At 55.9% G+C, this 20,448-nt stretch overlaps 1 protein-coding gene across 1 annotated transcript in view; it reads left to right on the top strand.

Annotated features, from left to right (window-relative positions):
• The window catches only part of LOC140422589 (uncharacterized), a gene marked incomplete at its 5' end in the record, with an annotated part of 15,679 nt that extends 858 nt beyond the window's left edge, over positions 1-14,821 (top strand). Inside the window, 3 exons of the mRNA XM_072507596.1 lie at positions 1-568; positions 13,270-13,452; positions 14,374-14,821. The exon at positions 1-568 is cut by the window's left edge and continues 858 nt beyond it. Coding sequence (XP_072363697.1) covers positions 1-568; positions 13,270-13,452; positions 14,374-14,777 — 1,155 coding nt within the window. The remainder of the gene's footprint in view (positions 569-13,269; positions 13,453-14,373) is intronic.
• Positions 14,822-20,448: the final 5,627 nt, after the last annotated feature.

Here is a 20,448-nt window from a genome sequence, read left to right as displayed (position 1 = left end):
ATTGGCCAACCGCAGGTCTCCGCGCCGCTGTTTGGCCAACCAGGGGTCTCCGTACCAGTAGCTGGCCAATCAGGGGTCTCCGTGCCTGTGTCAAGCCAACTGAAGGCCTCCTCCACCCCCATTGGTCAAGCCAGGCTCTCCTCTCCGCCCATTGGCCAACCGGGGATTGTCTCAGCACCCATCGGCCAATTGGTAGCCTTCTCACCGCCGGTCATCTCCGCAGCACCAGCCAAACAGCCGGACGTCTCCGCGCCATTGGCTAGACAACCAGACGTCTCCGCGCCATTGGCTAGACAAGACGATATCTCCGTGCCATTGGCTAGACAACCAGACATCTCCGCGCCATTGGCTAGACAACCAGACACCTCCGCACCATTGGCTAGACAACCAGACATCTCCGCACCATTGGCTAGACAACCAGACATCTCCGCGCCATTGGCTAGACAACCAGACATCTCCGCACCATTGGCTAGACTAGAAGTCTCCGCCCCAGCATCGAAACAAGGACAAGATTCATCACCAACTGCAGGACACCAGTCCCAACTCGAAACCGCATTGTACAAACTTGGTAAGAGAGAGACTGAGAGAGAGAGAGTGAAAGCAAGAGAGAGAGAGGGAGAGAGAGTGAGACACCGAGAACGAGTGAGGAAGTGACAGAGGGAGAGAGAGACAGCGACTGCGAGAGAACGAGAGGGGGAGGGACGGAGAAAGGTTGACAAAGCGAGAGAGTGATGGAGCGAGAGAGAGAAAGAGGGAGTGAGTGAGAGAGCGACAATGAGAGAGAGAGAGACAAGAAATAGAAAGAGACAAGGAGGGTGTGAGAGAGAGGAAAATAGAGAGTGAGAGTGACTGAACGAGAGAGACATTTAAAGAGACTGTGTGAGAGAGAGAGAGAGATCAGAGAAAAGAGGGAGAAAGAGACAAAGAGAGAGTGAGACAGGGAGAGTGAGAGATTGAAAGAGGAACAGAGAGAGAGAGAGAGAGAAAAACCGAGTGTATGAGTGACTGAGCAAGGGAGACATTTAGAGAGACAGAGAGAGAGAGAAATAGAGACAGATAAAAAGAGAGACAGGTAGAAAGAGAGAGACAGATAGAGAGAGAGAGAGACAAAAGAAAAGAGATAGAAAGAGAGAAAGAGAGAGTGAGACAGGGAGAGTGAGAGAGACAGAGAGAGACAAGAGATAGAGAGAGACAGGAGGGGTGAGAGAGAAAGAGAGAGAGATAGAAAGAGAGAGACAGATAGAGAAATAGAGATAGACAGGCAGAGAGAGGGAGACAGGGAGTGAGAGAGGAAAACAGAGTGTGAGAGACTGAGCGAGAGAGACAGTGAAGGACAAGGGAGTGAGTGTTCGAGCGAGAGAAACATTTGGAGAGCTTGAGAGAGAAAAAGATAGAGAGAGAGAGACAGACAGAGAGAGGGAGAGTCAGAGAGAAGAAGACAGAGAGAGAGAGAGAGATAGACAGAGAGAGAAAGAGAAGAGAGAGTGTGAGTGTTCGAGCAAGAGAGACATTTGGAGACCGTGAGTGAGAGAGAGACAGAGATAGAGACAGAGACAGAGAGAGAGAGAGAGAGACAGAGAAAGAGAGATAGAGGAAGAGATGGAGTGACAGAGAGAGACAGAGCGAGAGTGACAGATAGAGAGAGAGACAGAGAAAGAGAGGCAGAGAGAGAGAGACAGAGAAACAGAGAGAGACAGAGCGAGAGAGACATAGAAAGAGAGACAGAGAAAGAGAGAGAGGGAGAGGTGGAGTGACAGAGAGAGAGAGCGAGAGTGACAGAAAGAGAGAGAGAGAAAAACAAGAGAGTGTGAGTGTTTGAGCGAGAGACATTTAGAGAGCTTGAGTGAGAGAGAGAGTCAGAGGTAGAGAGACAGACAGAGAGAGAGAGAGAGAGAGACAGAGAGAGAAAGACAGAGAGAGAGAGAGAGAGAAGAGAGTGTGTGTTCAAGCGAGAGAGATGTTTGGAGAGCTTGAGAGAGAGAGAGTCAGAGAGAGAAAGACAGAGAGATTGGATTGGATTTGTTTATTGTCACGTGTACCGAGGTACAGTGAAAAGTATTTTTCTGCGAGCAGAGAGAGAGAGACGAGAAAGGCTGGAGGGTGTGAGTGTTTGAGCGAGAGACTTTTAGAGAGCTTGAGTGAGAGAGAGAGAGAGAGTCAGAGATAGAGAGACAGAGAGAGAGCCAGAGAGAGGGAGACTGAGAGAGAGAGAGAAACAGAGACAGAGAGAGAGAGAGAGAGAGACAGTGAGAGAGAGACAGTGAGAGAGAGACAGAGAGAGAGAGACAAAGAGAGAGAGAGAGAGACTGCAAAAGAGAGACAGAGAGAGAGACAGACATCGAGAGACAGAGAGAGAGAGAGACAGAGAGAGAGCCAGAGAGAGGGAGACTGAGAGAGAGAGAGAAACAGAGACAGAGAGAGAGAGAGAGAGAGAGACAGTGAGAGAGAGACAGTGAGAGAGAGACAGAGAGAGAGAGACAAAGAGAGAGAGAGAGAGACTGCAAAAGAGAGACAGAGAGAGAGACAGACATCGAGAGACAGAGAGAGAGAGACAGAGAGAGAGAGACAGAGAGAGAGAGAGACAGTGAGTGAGACAGTGAGAGAGACAGCGAGAGAGAGAGACAGAGAGAGAGACAGACAGAGAGTCAGAGAGAGAGAGACAGAGAGAGAGAGACAGAGAGAGAGAGAGAGACAGACAGAGAGAGAGAGAGAGTGAGAGAGACAGTGAGAGAGACAGCGAGAGAGAGACAGCGAGAGAGACAGCGAGAGAGAGACAGAGAGAGAGACAGACATAGAGAGACAGAGAGAGAGAGACAGAGAGAGAGATACAGAGAGAGAGACAGAGAGAGGGAGACAGAGAGAGAGACAGAGAAACAGAGAGAGAGAGACAGAGAGAGAGGGGGGAGAGATAGAGGGAGAGGGGGAGAGATAGAGAGACAGAGAGAGAGTGGGGAGAGAGGGAGAGACAGAGAGAGAAGCAAAGTGATAGGGAGTGAGTGAACGAGTGACAGGTTGAGAGAGAGAGAATTATGGAGAGAGTGAAGATAGAGTGATAGAGATTGTGTAAGGAATACAGATGTACGGTGAGATGGGTTCAGAGGTGTGTTGTGATTATACTGACTCACAGATAGGTATTTGGAGATGAATGTTTGGGTTGTTCGTACCTGGGGCAGTGGTCTAACACTTCCTGTAATTTCTGGCACTCTGATGTACGTCAACATTTATATTCCTGTTTAATTTTCCATGTGGTTCATGGCGATCGGTGTTAGCCCAGGCCACAGAATGACATCGTGGGAGGGTGAACAGAGAGGGAGAATGAGGGCTCTACATCCAGTGACAAACATCAGTAAGGGTGTCCGGGTCTGATACAAGCAGTGTAAAATAGAGGCAACAGGGCTGGGGAGAGGCAATCATCGATAAGTGATTACACTCTAACACTCCCCTGCTCTCTGTCACTCTCTCCTGCTCTCCGTTACTCTCTCCCGCTCTCTGTTACTCTCTCCCGCTCTCGTTCCTCTCTACCGCTCTCCGTTAGTCTCTACCGCTCTCTGTTACTCTCTCCCGCTCTCTGTCACTCTCTCCCGCTCTCTGTCGCTCTCTCCCGCTCTCTGTCGCTCTCTTCCGCTCTCTGTCGCTCTCTCCCGCTCTCTGTCGCTCTCTCCCGCTCTCTGTCACTCTCTCCCTCTCTCTGTCACTCTCTCCCGCTCTCTGTCACTCTCTCCCTCTCTCTGTCACTCTCTCCCGCTCTCTGTCACTCTCTCTTACTCTCTGTCACTCTCTCCCGCTCTCGGTTACTCTCTCCCGCTCTCTTTTACTCTCTCTTGCTCTCTGTCACTCTGTGTCGCTCTCTGTCACTCTCTGACGCTCTCTCCCACTCTCTGTTACTCTCACCCGCTCTCGTTCCTCTCTACCGCTCTCCGTTAGTCTCTCCCGCTCTCTGTTACACTCTCCCGCTCTCTGTCACTCTCTCCCGCTCTCTATCACTCTCTCCCGCTCTCTGTCACTCTCTCCCGCTCTCTGTCACTCTCTCCCGCTCTCTGTCACTCTCTCCCGCTCTCTGTCACTCTCTCCCGCTCTCTGTCACTCTCTCCCGCTCTCTGTCACTCTCTCTTGCTCTCTGTCACTCTCTCCCACTCTCGGTTACTCTCTCCCGCTCTCTTTTACTCTCTCCTGCTCTCTGTTACTCTCTCCAGCTCTGTTACTCTCTCCCGCTCTCTGTCACTCTGTGTCGCTCTCTGTCGCTCTCTCCCGCTCTCTGTCACTCTCTCCCGCTCTCTGTTACTCTCTCCCGCTATCTTTTACTCTCTCCCGCTCTCTGTTACTCTCTCCCGCTCTCTGTTACTCTCTCCCGCTCTCTGTTACTCTCTCCCGCTCTCTCTTACTCTCTCCCGCTCTCTGTTACTCTCTCCCGCTCTCTGTTACTCTCTCCCGCTCTCTGTTCCGCTCTCCCGCTCTCTGTTCCTCTCTCCCGCTCTCTGTTCCTCTCTCCCGCTCTCTGTTCCTCTCTCCCGCTCTCTGTTCCTCTCTCCCGCTCTCTGTTCCTCTCTCCCGCTCTCTGTTCCTCTCTCCCGCTCTCTGTTCCTCTCTCCCGCTCTCTGTTCCTCTCTCCCGCTCACTGTTCCTCTCTCCCGCTCTCTGTCACTCTCTCTTGCTCTCTGTCACTCTCTCTTGCTCTCTGTCACTCTCTCCCGCTCTCGGTTACTCTCGCCCGCTCTCTTTTACTCTCTCCTGCTCTCTGTTACTCTCTCCAGCTCTGTTACTCTCTCCCGCTCTCTGTCACTCTGTGTCGCTCTCTGTCGCTCTCTGTCACTCTCTCCTGCTCTCTGTTACTCTCTCCCGCTCTCTTTTACTCTCTCCCGCTCTCTGTTACTCTCTCCCGCTCTCTGTTACTCTCTCCCGCTCTCTGTTACTCTCTCCCGCTCTCTGTTACTCTCTCCCGCTCTCTGTTACTCTCTCCCGCTCTCTGTTCCTCTCTCCCGCTCTCTGTTCCTCTCTCCCACTCTCTGTCCTCTCTCCCGCTCTCTGTTACTCTCTCCCGCTCTCTGTTCCTCTCTCCCGCTCTCTGTTCCTCTCTCCCGCTCTCTGTTCCTCTCTCCGGCTCTCTGTTCCTCTCTCCCGCTCTCCGTTCCTCTCTCCCGCTCTCCGTTACTCTCTCCCGCTCTCTGTTACTCTCTCCCGCTCTCTGTTACTCTCTCCCGCTCTCTGTTACTCTCTCCCGCTCTCGTTCCTCTCTCCCGCTCTCGTTCCTCTCTCCCGCTCTCCGTTACTCTCTCCCGCTCTCCGTTACTCTCTCCCGCTCTCCGTTACTCTCTCCCGCTCTCGTTCCTCTCTCCCGCTCTCCGTTACTCTCTCCCTCTCTCTGTCACTCTCTCCCGCTCTCTGTCACTCTCTCTTACTCTCTGTCACTCTCTCCCGCTCTCGGTTACTCTCTCCCGTTCTCTTTTACTCTCTCTTGCTCTCTGTCACTCTGTGTCGCTCTCTGTCACTCTCTGTCGCTCTCTCCCACTCTCTGTTACTCTCTCCCGCTCTCGTTCCTCTCTACCGCTCTCCGTTAGTCTCTCCCGCTCTCTGTTACTCTCTCCCGCTCTCTGTCACTCTCTCCCGCTCTCTATCACTCTCTCCCGCTCTCTGTCACTCTCTCCCGCTCTCTGTCACTCTCTCCCGCTCTCTGTCACTCTCTCCCGCTCTCTGTCACTCTCTCCCGCTCTCTGTCACTCTCTCCCGCTCTCTGTCACTCTCTCCCGCTCTCTGTCACTCTCTCCCGCTCTCTGTCACTCTCTCTTGCTCTCTGTCACTCTCTCCCACTCTCGGTTACTCTCTCCCGCTCTCTTTTACTCTCTCCTGCTCTCTGTTACTCTCTCCAGCTCTGTTACTCTCTCCCGCTCTCTGTCACTCTGTGTCGCTCTCTGTCGCTCTCTCCCGCTCTCTGTCACTCTCTCCCGCTCTCTGTTACTCTCTCCCGCTATCTTTTACTCTCTCCCGCTCTCTGTTACTCTCTCCCGCTCTCTGTTACTCTCTCCCGCTCTCTGTTACTCTCTCCCGCTCTCTGTTACTCTCTCCCGCTCTCTGTTCCGCTCTCCCACTCTCTGTTCCTCTCTCCCGCTCTCTGTTCCTCTCTCCCGCTCTCTGTTCCTCTCTCCCGCTCTCTGTTCCTCTCTCCCGCTCACTGTTCCTCTCTCCCACTCTCTGTCACTCTCTCCCGCTCTCTGTCACTCTCTCTTGCTCTCTGTCACTCTCTCTTGCTCTCTGTCACTCTCTCCCGCTCTCGGTTACTCTCTCCCGCTCTCTTTTACTCTCTCCTGCTCTCTGTTACTCTCTCCAGCTCTGTTACTCTCTCCCGCTCTCTGTCACTCTGTGTCGCTCTCTGTCGCTCTCTGTCACTCTCTCCTGCTCTCTGTTACTCTCTCCCGCTCTCTTTTACTCTCTCCCGCTCTCTGTTACTCTCTCCCGCTCTCTGTTACTCTCTCCCGCTCTCTGTTACTCTCTCCCGCTCTCTGTTACTCTCTCCCGCTCTCTGTTCCTCTCTCCCGCTCTCTGTTCCTCTCTACCACTCTCTGTTCCTCTCTCCCGCTCTCTGTTACTCTCTCCCGCTCTCTGTTCCTCTCTCCCGCTCTCTGTTCCTCTCTCCGGCTCTCTGTTCCTCTCTCCCGCTCTCTGTTCCTCTCTCCGGCTCTCTGTTCCTCTCTCCCGCTCTCCGTTCCTCTCTCCCGCTCTCCGTTACTCTCTCCCGCTCTCTGTTACTCTCTCCCGCTCTCTGTTACTCTCTCCCGCTCTCTGTTACTCTCTCCTGCTCTCGGTTACTCTCTCCCACTCTCGTTCCTCTCTCCCGCTCTCGTTCCTCTCTCCCGCTCTCCGTTACTCTCTCCCGCTCTCCGTTACTCTCTCCCGCTCTCCGTTACTCTCTCCCGCTCTCCGTCACTCTCTCCCGCTCTCCGTCACTCTCTCCCGCTCTCCGTTACTCTCTCCCGCTCTCCGTTACTCTCTCCCGCTCTCCGTTACTCTCTCCCACTCTCCGTTACTCTCTCCCGCTCTCTGTCACTCTCCCCCACTCTCGGTCACACTCTCCCGCTCTCGTTCCTCTCTCCCGCTCTCCGTCACTCTCTCCCGCTCTCCGTCACTCTCTCCCGCTCTCGGTTACTCTCTCCCGCTCTCTTTTACTCTCTCTTGCTCTCTGTCACTCTGTGTCGCTCTCTGTCACTCTCTGTCGCTCTCTCCCGCTCTCTCCCGCTCTCTGTTACTCTCTCCCGCTCTCGTTCCTCTCGACCGCTCTCCGTTAGTCTCTCCCGCTCTCTGTTACTCTCTCCCGCTCTCTGTCACTCTCTCCCGCTCTCTATCACTCTCTCCCGCTCTCTGTCACTCTCTCCAGCTCTCTGTCACTCTCTCCTGCTCTCTGTCACTCTCTCCCGCTCTCTGTCGCTCTCTCCCGCTCTCTGTCACTCTCTCCCGCTCTCTTTTACTCTCTCCTGCTCTCTGTTACTCTCTCCAGCTCTGTCGCTCTCTCCCGCTCTCTGTCACTCTCTTTCGCTCTCTGTTACTCTCTCCCGCTCTATTTAACTCTCTCCCGCTCGCTGTTACTCTCTCCTGCTCTCTGTTACTCTCTCCCGCTCTCTGTTACTCTCTCCCGCTCTCTGTTCCTCTCTCCCGCTCTCTGTTCCTCTCTCCCGCTCTCTGTTCCTCTCTCCCGCTCTCTGTTCCTCTCTCCCGCTCTCTGTTCCTCTCTCCCGCTCTCTGTTCCTCTCTCCCGCTCTCCGTTCCTCTCTCCCGCTCTCCGTTACTCTCTCCCGCTCTCTGTTACTCTCTCCCGCTCTCTGTTACTCTCTCCCGCTCTCGTTCCTCTCTCCCACTCTCGTTCCTCTCTCCCACTCTCCGTTACTCTCTCCCGCTCTCCGTTACTCTCTCCCGCTCTCCGTTACTCTCTCCTGCTCTCCGTTACTCTCTCCCGCTATCCGTCACTCTCTCCCGCTCTCCGTTACTCTCTCCCGCTCTCCGTTACTCTCTCCCGCTCTCCGTTACTCTCTCCCGCTCTCCGTTACTCTCTCCCACTCTCCGTTACTTTCTCCCGCTCTCTGTCACTCTCCCCCACTCTCGGTCACACTCTCCCGCTCTCGTTCCTCTCTCCCGCTCTCCGTCACTCTCTCCCGCTCTCCGTCACTCTCTCCCGCTCTCCGTCACTCTCTCCCGCTCTCTGTTACTCTCTCCCGTTCTCTGTTACTCTCTCCCGCTCTCTGTTACTCTCTCCCACTCTCTGCTACTCTCTCCCGCTCTCTGTCACTCTCCCCCACTCTCTGTCACTCTCTCCCGCTCTCGGTTACTCTCTCCCGCTCTCTTTTACTCTCTCTTGCTCTCTGTCACTCTGTGTCGCTCTCTTTTACTCTCTGTCGCTCTCTCCCGCTCTCTCCCGCTCTCTGTTACTCTCTCCCGCTCTCGTTCCTCTCTACCGCTCTCTGTTAGTCTCTCCCGCTCTCTGTCACTCTCCCCCACTCTCTGTCACTCTCTCCCGCTCTCGGTTACTCTCTCCCGCTCTCTTTTACTCTCTCTTGCTCTCTGTCACTCTGTGTCGCTCTCTGTCACTCTCTGTCGCTCTCTCCCGCTCTCTCCCGCTCTCTGTTACTCTCTCCCGCTCTCGTTCCTCTCTACCGCTCTCTGTTAGTCTCTCCCGCTCTCTGTTACTCTCTCCCGCTCTCTGTCACTCTCTCCCGCTCTCTGTCACTCTCTCCCGCTCTCTGTCACTCTCTCCCGCTCTCTGTCACTCTCTCCAGCTCTCTGTCACTCTCTCCTGCTCTCTGTCACTCTCTCCCGCTCTATGTCGCTCTCTCCCGCTCTCTGTCACTCTCCCCCGCTCTCTGTCACTCTCTCCCGCTCTCTGTCACTCTCTCTTGCTCTCTGTCACTCTCTCCCGCTCTCGGTTACTCTCTCCCACTCTCTTTTACTCTCTCTTGCTCTCGGTTACTCTCTCCTGCTCTAGGTTACTCTCTCCCGCTCTCTTTTACTCTCTCCTGCTCTCTGTTACTCTCTCCAGCTCTGTTACTCTCTCCCGCTCTCTGTCACTCTGTGTCACTCTGTGTCGCTCTCTGTCGCTCTCTCCCGCTCTCTCTCGCTCTCTGTTACTCTCTCCCGCTCTCTTTTACTCTCTCCCGTTCTCTGTTACTCTCTCCTGCTCTCTGTTACTCTCTCCCGCTCTCTGTTACTCTCTCCCGCTCTCTGTTACTCTCTCCCGCTCTCTGTTCCTCTCTCCCGCTCTCTGTTCCTCTCTCCCGCTCTCTGTTCCTCTCTCCCGCTCTCTGTTCCTCTCTCCCGCTCTCTGTTCCTCTCTCCCGCTCTCTGTTCCTCTCTCCCGCTCTCTGTTCCTCTCTCCCGCTCTCTGTTCCTCTCTCCCGCTCTCTGTTCCTCTCTCCCGCTCTCCGTTCCTCTCTCCCGCTCTCCGTTACTCTCTCCCGCTCTCTGTTACTCTCTCCCGCTCTCTGTTACTCTCTCCTGCTCTCTGTTACTCTATCCCGCTCTCGTTCCTCTCTCCCACTCTCGTTCCTCTCTCCCACTCTCCGTTACTCTCTCCCGCTCTCCGTTACTCTCTCCCGCTCTCCGTTACTCTCTCCTGCTCTCCGTTCCTCTTTCCCGCTATCCGTCACTCTCTCCCGCTCTCCGTTACTCTCTCCCGCTCTCCGTTATTCTCTCCCGCTCTCCGTTACTCTCTCCCGCTCTCTGTTACTCTCTCCCGCTCTCTGTTACTCTCTCCCGCTCTCTGTTACTCTCTGCCGCTCTCTGTCACTCTCCCCCACTCTCGGTCACTCTCTCCTGCTCTCGTTCCTCTCTCCCGCTCTCCGTTACTCTCTCCCGCTCTCCGTCACTCTCTCCCGCTCTCCGTCACTCTCTCCCGCTCTCTGTTACTCTCTCCCGCTCTCTGTTACTCTCTCCCGCTCTCTGTTACTCTCTCCGGCTCTCTGCTACTCTCTCCCGCTCTCTGCTACTCTCTCCCGCTCTCTGTCACTCTCCCCCACTCTCTGTCACTCTCTCCCGCTCTCTGTTACTCTCTCCCATTCATTCCTCCAGCCCCTGCAACCCTCCCTATCTCTGTAACCTCCTGCAGTTCCTACAACTCTCCCTATCTCTGTAACCTCCTCCAGCCCCCTACAACCCTCCCTATCTCTGTAACCTCCTCCAGCCCCTACAACCCTCTCTATAACCTCCTCCAGCCCCCTACACCCCTCCCTATCTCTGTAACCTCCTCCAGCCCCCTACACCCCTCCCTATCTCTGTAGCCTCCTCCAGCCTCCTACAACCCTCCCTATCTCTGTCACCTCCTCCAGCCCCTACAACACTCCCTATCTCTGTAACCTCCTCCAGCCCCCTGCGACCCACCCTATCTCTGTAACCTCCTCCAGCCCCCTAACCCCTCCCTATCTCTGTAACCTCCAGCCCTTACAACCCTCCCTTTCTCTGTAACCTCCTCCAACCTCCTACAGCCCTCCCTATCTCTGTCACCTCCTCCAGCCCTTACAACTGTCCCTATCTCTGTAACCTCCTCCAGCCCCCTACACCCCTCCCTATCTCTTTAACCTCCTCCAGCCTCCTACAACCCTCCCTATCTCTGTAACCTCCTCCAGCCCCCTACAACCCTCCCTCTCTCTGTAACCTCCTCCAGCCCCTACACCCCTCCCTATCTCTGTAACCTCCTCCAGCCCCCTACAACCCTCCCTCTCTCTGTAACCTCCTCCAGCCCCTGCAACCCTCCTTCTCTCTGTAACCTCCTCCAGCCCCTACACCCCTCCCTATCTCTGTAAACTCCTCCAGCCCCCTGCGACCCGCCCTATCTCTGTAACCTCCTCCAGGCCCCTACACCCCTCCCTATCTCTGTAACCTCCAGTCCTTACAACCCTCCCTTTCTCTGTAACTACTCCAACCCTCCCTATCTCTGTCACCTCCTCCAGCCCCTACAACACTCCCTATCTCTGTAACCTCCTCCAGCCCCCTGCAACCCTCCCTATCTCTGTAACCTCCTCCAACCCCCTACACCCCTCCCTATCTCTGTAACCTCCTCCAGTCCCTACACCCCTCCCTATCTCTGTAACCTCCTCCAGCCCCTACACCCCTCCCTATCTCTGTAACCTCCTCCAGCCCCCTGCGACCCGCCCTATCTCTGTAACCTCCTCTAGCCCCTACACCCCTCCCTATCTCTTTAACCTCCTCCAGCCCCCTACAACCCTCCCTCTCTCTGTAACCTCCTCCAGCCCCTGCAACCCTCCCTCTCTCTGTAACCTCCTCCAGCCCCTACAACCCTCCCTATCTCTGTCACCTCCTCCAGTCCCTACAACCCTCCCTATCTCTGTAACCTCCTCCAGCCCCCTACAACCCTCCCTCTCTCTGTAACCTCCTCCAACCCCCTACAACCCTCCCTATCTGTAACCTCCAGCCCTTACAACCCTCCCTTTCTCTGTAACCTCCTCCAACCTCCTACAACCCTCCCTCTCTCTGTAACCTCCTCCAACCCCCTACAACCCTCCCTATCTCTGTAACCTCCTCCAGCCCCTACAACCCTCTCTATAACCTCCTCCAGCCCCCTACACCCCTCCCTATCTCTGTAACCTCCTCCAGCCCCCTACACCCCTCCCTATCTCTGTAGCCTCCTCCAGCCTCCTACAACCCTCCCTATCTCTGTCACCTCCTCCAGCCCCTACAACACTCCCTATCTCTGTAACCTCCTCCAGCCCCCTGCGACCCACCCTATCTCTGTAACCTCCTCCAGCCCCCTAACCCCTCCCTATCTCTGTAACCTCCAGCCCTTACAACCCTCCCTTTCTCTGTAACCTCCTCCAACCTCCTACAGCCCTCCCTATCTCTGTCACCTCCTCCAGCCCCTACAACACTCCCTATCTCTGTAACCTCCTCCAGCCCCTACACCCCTCCCTATCTCTGCAAACTCCTCCAGCCCTTACAACTGTCCCTATCTCTGTAACCTCCTCCAGCCCCCTACACCCCTCCCTATCTCTGTAACCTCCTCCAGCCTCCTACAACCCTCCCTATCTCTGTAACCTCCTCCATCCCCCTACAACCCTCCCTCTCTCTGTAACCTCCTCCAGCCCCTACACCCCTCCCTATCTCTGTAACCTCCTCCAGCCCCCTACAACCCTCCCTCTCTCTGTAACCTCCTCCAGCCCCTGCAACCCTCCTTCTCTCTGTAACCTCCTCCAGCCCCTACACCCCTCCCTATCTCTGTAAACTCCTCCAGCCCCCTGCGACCCGCCCTATCTCTGTAACCTCCTCCAGGCCCCTACACCCCTCCCTATCTCTGTAACCTCCAGTCCTTACAACCCTCCCTTTCTCTGTAACCTCCTCCAACCCTCCCTATCTCTGTCACCTCCTCCAGCCCCTACAACACTCCCTATCTCTGTAACCTCCTCCAGCCCCCTGCAACCCTCCCTATCTCTGTAACCTCCTCCAACCCCCTACACCCCTCCCTATCTCTGTAACCTCCTCCAGTCCCTACACCCCTCCCTATCTCTGTAACCTCCTCCAGCCCCTACACTCTCCCTATCTCTGTAACCTCCTCCAGCCCCCTGCGACCCGCCCTATCTCTGTAACCTCCTCTAGCCCCTACACCCCTCCCTATCTCTGTAACCTCCTCCAGCCCCCTACAACCCTCCCTCTCTCTGTAACCTCCTCCAGCCCCTGCAACCCTCCCTCTCTCTGTAACCTCCTCCAGCCCCTACAACCCTCCCTATCTCTGTCACCTCCTCCAGTCCCTACAACCCTCCCTATCTCTGTAACCTCCTCCAGCCCCCTACAACCCTCCCTCTCTCTGTAACCTCCTCCAACCCCCTACAACCCTCCCTATCTCTGTAACCTCCAGCCCTTACAACCCTCCCTTTCTCTGTAACCTCCTCCAACCTCCTACAACCCTCCCTCTCTCTGTAACCTCCTCCAACCCCCTACAACCCTCCCTATCTCTGTAACCTCCTCCAGCCCCTACACGCCTCCGAGATCTTTACGTCCCTCAAATCCCGGCCTCTCCAGCATCCCCGATACCCATCACTCCGCGCCTTCAGTTGCCTGCAGGGGGCGCTAAGCTCGGGAATTCCCTCCCTAACCATCTCTGCCCCCCCTCCTCTCTGCCTCGCGCCTCTTTTAAGCGTGCCTCCCTCATTGATGGGAGTGTTTGTTCGCCTGTCCCTAACACCATGTGGCCCGGGCTGGGGGGGGGGGGGGCGGTGGTTAAGGCGGGTTTCACGTAGCATGTCACAGCCTTGACGACGGAGCGGTCTCTTCCCCTCGCAGAATCCCGGGTCGACCAGCAGGAGGCGGCCATCCAGCAACTGAGGGACCGCCAGCACAACTTGGAGGCCTCCGCCGCCGCCCAAGTCTCCGGGCTCAACGCCAAACTGGGCGAGGTGCAGAAGGCCATCGCCAACATCTCCGACGCCACCTTCGCCAACCGCAGGGGCATCGGGGAACTGCGTGGTGAGTGGACGGCGGGGAGGGGGGGGGGGGGGGGGGCGGCGTCACGGCGGGCGGGGGAGATCATTCCCAATGACCTATCTCCGAGGCGGGAAGAGCCTGTCTTCCTACTGGATGGTCCAAAGGGTTGGCATAGCTAATGAGTGAGTGTTTTACTGGGGGGGGGGGGGGGGGGGGTTGGGGGTGGAGGTAATAGACCAATCAGAGCACATTATTCAGGGGGACTAATGAGAAACTCAGAAGGACCATCCAATCAGAGACCATTTCACTGAAGGACCATCCAATCAGAGACCATTTCACTGAAGGACCATCCAATCAGAGACCATTTCACTGAAGGACCATCCAATCAGAGACCATTTCACTGAAGGACCATCCAATCAGAGACCATTTCACTGAAGGACCATCCAATCAGAGACCATTTCACTGAAGGACCATCCAATCAGAGACCATTTCACTGAAGGACCATCCAATCAGAGACCATTTCACTGCAGGACCATCCAATCAGAGACCATTTCACTGAAGGACCATCCAATCCGAGACCATTTCACTGCAGAGTGGCGCGTAGTGGTTGGGTGGGGTTACTGGGTGACGGGGATAGGGTGGGGCCGTGGGCTTAAGTGGCACGCCCTTTCCAAGGGCCGGTGCGGACTCTATGGGCTGAATGGCCTCGTTCTGCACTGTAAATTCTATGTTCCCATGTTCAGGGCGATCAGAAATTGGCCAATCGGTGGGTGGCCACTTCTCTGGGGTAACTGAAAGGGGTTGGGTGGGGACTTGGTGACATTTGGTCAAGTTGTTGGGTGATGTTTGACTTGGTGCCAGTGGGGTGCGGGTCGGGTGCCAATCGCTTGATGATCGATTGACATTTTTCTGCCCTCTTCCCCCCCCCCCCCCCACCCCACCGCCCCACCCCGCTCTTCCCAGCCTGTGCCAAGGGCCGCCGCGTCAACGCCAAGTGCTTCCTGGGCGTCAAGGCCTTCGAGACGTTCGATGACGGCGCCCGGCTTTGCCGCGCCGGTGGGGGGCGGTTGGCCATGCCGCGCGGCGCCGCCGAGGTGGAGGCCCTGGCCACCTACACCAAGGCCTTCTTCGCCCCGGGCAACTGGCCGGCCTGGATCGGGGTGACGGACCGGCACAGCGAGGGCTTGTACGTCTTCCAGGACGGCGCGCGGGTGACGCGCTCCGACCACTGGTTCCAGGACGCCCAGCTGGGACAGCCCAATGGCGGCGCGCGGGAGAACTGCGTGGCCCTCTCCACGGACGACGGGAAATGGTGGGACAAGGACTGTGCCCGCAGGATGTACTACATTTGCGAGTACGATTACTGAGGCTGCAGAGACTGAGGGGGGAGGGGGGTTAGAGGGAGGATGAGGCCGGGGGTGGGGGGAGGGGGGGGGGGGGAAAGAGGGTCGCGTTACGGGTGGGGGAGACGGGGGGGGGGGGTTTGCGAGGGGCGTTGACGGGGAACCCTCAAAGGGGCAGCATCAGCCAGACGGCCTGAATGGACTTCATTCTGTCTCCACCCCCTCCCCACCCTGCCCACCAATCCTTTCTCTGTCTCAGCCCTTGAGGGATCCCCCCCCCCCCCCCCCCCCACGCACCCGCCCCAAATCCCCTCCCCCACCCTCCCCCATCCCGACCCTCTTGGCGAACCGGGCCTTGGCTTGGACGTTAACCCTTCCCAGGACCACCAGGGGGCGCGGCGGCCTTCACTGAAGGCGGCCATCGCGCGTTGGGGCCAATCGCGGACCGCTGTACGGAGCTCAATCAGCAGGGTGGGCCAATCGCTAGGCCGGGCCCTGGGTGTGAGCAAGAAGCCTGAGGCCTAACCTTAGGTTGACGGGGGGGGGAGGGCGGCGGGAGCAAGGGATTGTGGGAAACCGGCCGATGGAGGAGGGATCGGAGCCAGCGGGAAGGCAGGCCGGGAGCAGGGGATTATGGGAAACCGGCCTATGGAGGAGGGATCGGAGCCAGCGGGAAGGCAGGCCGGGAGCAGGGGAATTGTGGGAAACCGGCCTGTGGAGGAGGGATCGGAGCCAGCGGGAAGGCAGGCCGGGAGCAGGGGATTATGGGAAACCGGCCTGTGGAGGAGGGATCGGAGCCAGCGGGAAGGCAGGCCGGGAGCAGGGGATTATGGAAAACCGGCCTGTGGAGGAGGGATCGGAGCCAGCGGGAAGGCAGGCCGGGAGCAGGGGATTATGGGAAACCGGCCTATGGAGGAGGGATCGGAGCCAGCGGGAAGGCAGGCCGGGAGTTACCGCTTTCCGTTTCCCCCTGCTACTCATCCCCACTCTCCTGCTGAGCCCTCTGGGGTTTACCATTCTTCATCTCAGGGGCTTTAATGTGTCTCCAGCGTAACTCGCGTCAACAGAGTGTTATTAATGTGGTCAAACAGGCAGAGCCGGGACGGACACCACCTCACCCCGAGTCTCACAGGGAGGTCCAATCAGATACAGAGGTCCCAAGGAGCGTCTTAAAGGAGGAGAGAGAGCCAGAGAGGGAGAGAGAGAGAGAGAGAGAGAGGCAGAGGGAGAGAGAGACAGGCGGAGAGAGAAAGAGGGAGGGGGTGAGAGTAATAGGGAGGTTTGTAGGAGCTGGAGGAGGTTACAGAGATAGGGAAGGTTGTAGGGGCTGCAGGAGGTTACAGGGATAGGGAGGGTTATAGGGATTGGAGGAGGTTACAGTGATAGGGAGGGATGTAGGGGCTGGAGGAGGTTACAGAGATAGGGAGGGTTGTAGGGGCTGGAGGAGGTTACAGAGATAGGGAGGGTTGTAGGGGCTGGAGGAGGTTACAGAGATAGGGAGGGTTGTAGAGGGCTGGAGGAGGTTACAGATAGGGTGGGGTGTAGGGGGCTGGAGGAGGTCACAGAGATAGGGAGGGTTGTAGGGGCTGGAGGAGGTTACAGAGATAGGGAGGGTTGTAGGGGGCTGGAGGAGGTCACAGAGATAGGGAGGATTGTAGGGGCTGGAGGAGGTTACAGAGATAGGGAGGGTTGTAGGGGGCTGGAGGAGGTTACAGAGATAGGGGGGTTGTAGGAGCTGGAGGAGGTTACAGAGATAGGGAGGGTTGTAGGGGGCTGGAGGAGGATACAGAGATAGGGGGGTTGTAGGGACTGGAGGAGGTTACAGAGATAGGGAGGGTTGTAGGGGCTGGAGGAGTTACAGAGAGAGGGAGAGTTGTAGGGACTGGACGAGGTCACAGAGATAGGGAGGGTTATAGTGATTGGGGGAGGTTACAGTGATAGGGAGGGTTGTAGGGGCTGGAGGAGGTTACAGAGATAGGGAGGTTTGTAGGAGCTGGAGGAGGTTACAGAGATAGGGAGGGTTATAGGGATTGGAGGAGGTTACAGTGATAGGGAGGGTTGTAGGGGCTGGAGGAGGTTACAGAGATAGGGAGGGTAGTAGGGGCTGGAGGAGGTTACAGAGATAGGGAGGGTTATAGGGATTGGAGGAGGTTACAGTGATAGGGAGGAGTGTAGGGGCTGGAGGAGGTTACAGAGATAGGGAGGGTTGTAGGGGGCTGGAGGCGGTTACAGAGATAGGGAGGGTTGTAGGGATTGGAGGAGGTTACAGTGATAGGGAGGGTTGTAGGGGCTGGAGGAGGTTAGAGAGATAGGGAGGATTGTAGGGGCTGGATGAGGTTACAAAGATATGGAGGATTGTAGGGGCTGGAGGAGGTTACATAGATAGGGAGGATTGTTGGGGCTGGAGGAGGTTACAAAGATCGGGAGGGTTGTAGGGGCTGGAGGAGTTACAGAGAGAGGGAGAGTTGTTGGGACTGGACGAGGTCACAGAGATAGGGAGGGTTGTAGGGGGCTGGAGGAGGTTACAGAAATAGGGAGGGTTGTAGGAGCTGGAGGAGGTTACAGAGATAGGGAGGGTTGTTGGGGCTGGAGGAGGTTACAGAGATAGGGAGGGTTGCAGGGGGCTGGAGGAGGTCACAGAGATAGGGAGGGTTGTAGGGGCTGGAGGAGGTTACAGAGATAGGGAGGGTTGTAGGGGGCTGGAGGAGGTTACAGAGATAGGGAGGGTTGTAGGGGATGGAGAAGGTTACAGAGATAGGGAGGGCAGTCGGGGCTGGAGGAGGTTACAGAGATAGGGAGGGTTGTAGGGGCTGGAGGAGGTTACAGAGATAGGGAGGTTTGTAGGGGCTGGAGGAGGTTACAGAGATAGGGAGGGTTGTAGGGGCTGGAGGAGGTTACAGAGATAGGGAGGGTTGTAGGGGGCTGGAGGAGGTTACAGAGATAGGGAGGGTTGTAGGGGCTGGAGGAGGTTACAGAGATAGGGAGGGTTGTAGGGGGCTGGAGGAGGTTACAGAGATAGGGAGGGTTGTAGGGGCTGGAGGAGGTTACAGAGATAGGGAGGGTTGTAGGGGCTGGAGGAGGTTACAGAGATAGGGAGGGTTGTAGGGGGCTGGAGGAGGTTACAGAGATAGGGAGAGGGTGAGGTGCTGGGAGTGATTTGAAATGAAGGGTTAGGGATCGAGAGGCAGGTCAGCGAGCAGAGGAGAGTATGGGAACGGGGGGATGAGAAGACGGTTAGAGAGGTCGAGGGTAGGGTAGGGTCTCAGGCGTTCTCCCTGTCAATTCGAGGACAAATGTATATTTCTGCAGTGTCTCTAACACCCTGGGACATCCTAAAATGCTACCGAGGCACTTATACGCTTTGCAAAAAAATATAGTCAATATTTTACTCAGGAAATGGTGGCACAGACTGCACTGTGATAATTACCCAGACAGTCTGCAACTAGTGACATTGCTTCAGGGATAGCATTTGGATCCTCGGACAGCGGGGAGAGCTCCCCTCATCACTGGCCCCCTGACAGTGCGGCGCTCCCTCAGTGCTGACCCTCCGACAGTGCGGCGCTCCCTCAGTACTGACCCTCTGACAGTGCGGCACTCCCTCTCTGCTGACCCTCTGACAGTGCGGCACTCCCTCAGTACTGACCCGCTGACAGTGCGGCACTCCCTCAGTACTGACCCTCTGACAGTGCGACACTCCCTCAGTACTGACCCTCTGACAGTGCGGCACTCCCTCAGTACTGACGCTTTGACAGTGCGGCACTCCCTCAGTACTGACCCTCTGACAGTGCGGCACTCCCTCAGTACTGACCCTCTGACAGTGCGACACTCCCTCAGTACTGACCCTCTGACAGTACGGCACTCCCTCAGTACTGACGCTTTGACAGTGCGGCACTCCCTCAGTACTGACCCTCTGACAGTGCGACACTCCCTCAGTACTGACCCTCTGACAGTGCGGCGCTCCCTCAGTACTGACGCTTTGACAGTGCGGCACTCCCTCAGTACTGACCCTCTGACAGTGCGGCACTCCCTCAGTACTGACCCTCTGACAGTGCGGCACTCCCTCAGTACTGACCCTCTGACAGTGCGACACTCCCTCAGTACTGACCCTCTGACAGTGCGGCACTGCCTCAGTACTGACCCTCTGACAGTGCGGCACTCCCTCAGTACTGACCCTCTGACAGTGTGGCACTCCCTCAGTACTGACCCTCTGACAGTGCGGCACTCCCTCAGTACTGACCCTCTGACAGTGCAGCACTCCCTCAGTACGAACCCTCTGACAGTGCGGCACTCCCTCAGTACTGACCCTCTGACAGTGCGGCACTCCCTCAGTACTGACCCTCTGACAGTGCGGCACTCCCTCAGTACTGACCCTCTGACAGTGCGGCACTCCCTCAGTACTGACCCTCTGACAGTGCGGCACTCCCTCAGGACTGACCCTCTGGCAGTGCGGTACTCCCTCAGTACTGACCCTCTGACAGAATAGCACTCCCTCGGTATTGGAGCCTCGATGAGGGAGCTCAGCTGTCTGCCATGTAGCGGGAGGGTGGAAGGCCCGGTAAGTCGAGCTGAAGGAGAGAGAGAGACGGCGTAAATTTATTGGAAAGAAAAACTTTAGCAAGAACGAATCTCTTGGTTCGCCCATCGCCAAATCTTAACAGGCAACAATTCTTAACTGTTCGGTGAAAATAAAGTCGATCTTTACTTCCAATCTTCGCATGTGTAGATTTGTGTCTTGTTATTTTCGTTCAATTTTACAATGGGCCCTTTTCCTTGAAGGGTTTCCGATTTAAATTACTATTGATTAATAAAAAGAACTAGAATTAAATATTCATGAAATACAGCTGGTTAACTATTATCTAATTCGTAATCCCTCAGTTTAACTTTCCCCCACCCTCTACACACATACACACACAAAAGACAGACAAACACCGAGGGTGTGAAAGGGTTAAAAACCCAGAAGGAATAGGGGAAAAGTGTCTTTGTCTCTGACGGTGATTCCAGCAGGGGAGGTGATGGCCTAGTGACATTGTCACTGCTTTGGTAAACCCAGATCTGGAGGACCTGGGTTCGAATACCGCCACTGCAGATGGTGGAATTTGACTTCTATAAAAAAATCTGGATTAAAAGTCGAATGGTGAGCATGATACGTTTGTCGTTTAAAAAAAACCATCTGGTTCACTAATATCCTTTCGGGAAGGCATTCTGTCATCCTTTCCTGGCCTGGCTGTAGTAGCCAGCTGTTTTCTATCGGTAAAAGATGGCTATTAAGCCTCTAGTTTATTAAATCCCATTTGAAAACTCACTCATTACCTCAGGTCATTTCAAAACACACATGAAAATGAAATGAAAATCGCTTATTGTCACAAGTCGACTTCAAAAGAAGTTACTGTGAAAAGCCCCTAGTCGCCACATTCCGGCACCTGTTCGGGGAGGCTGTTGCGGGAATTGAACCGTGCTGCCTGCCTTGGTCTGCTTTCAAAGCCAGCGATTTAGCCCAGTGTGCTAAACAGCCCCTTCAGCATTTCAAAACATCGCTTCAACAGAACACAGCACTGTCGATTAAAAAACGACATCACTGATCCAGGATTCCACTCTTGGGGACCTCGCGTCCTTCCACTGGAAGGAGAATCCTTCGCCGGGCTTCCAGGGTCGCCAAGGCTAGAATACCGGCCTCTTTCGCCTCCCGCACTCCCGG

The sequence above is a fragment of the Scyliorhinus torazame genome, chromosome 5 (genome assembly GCF_047496885.1).
Source record: "Scyliorhinus torazame isolate Kashiwa2021f chromosome 5, sScyTor2.1, whole genome shotgun sequence".
Classification (NCBI taxonomy): Eukaryota; Metazoa; Chordata; class Chondrichthyes; order Carcharhiniformes; family Scyliorhinidae; genus Scyliorhinus; species Scyliorhinus torazame.
Note: the sequence above shows the minus strand (reverse complement) of the source record. Positions and strands in the feature narration are given on the sequence as shown.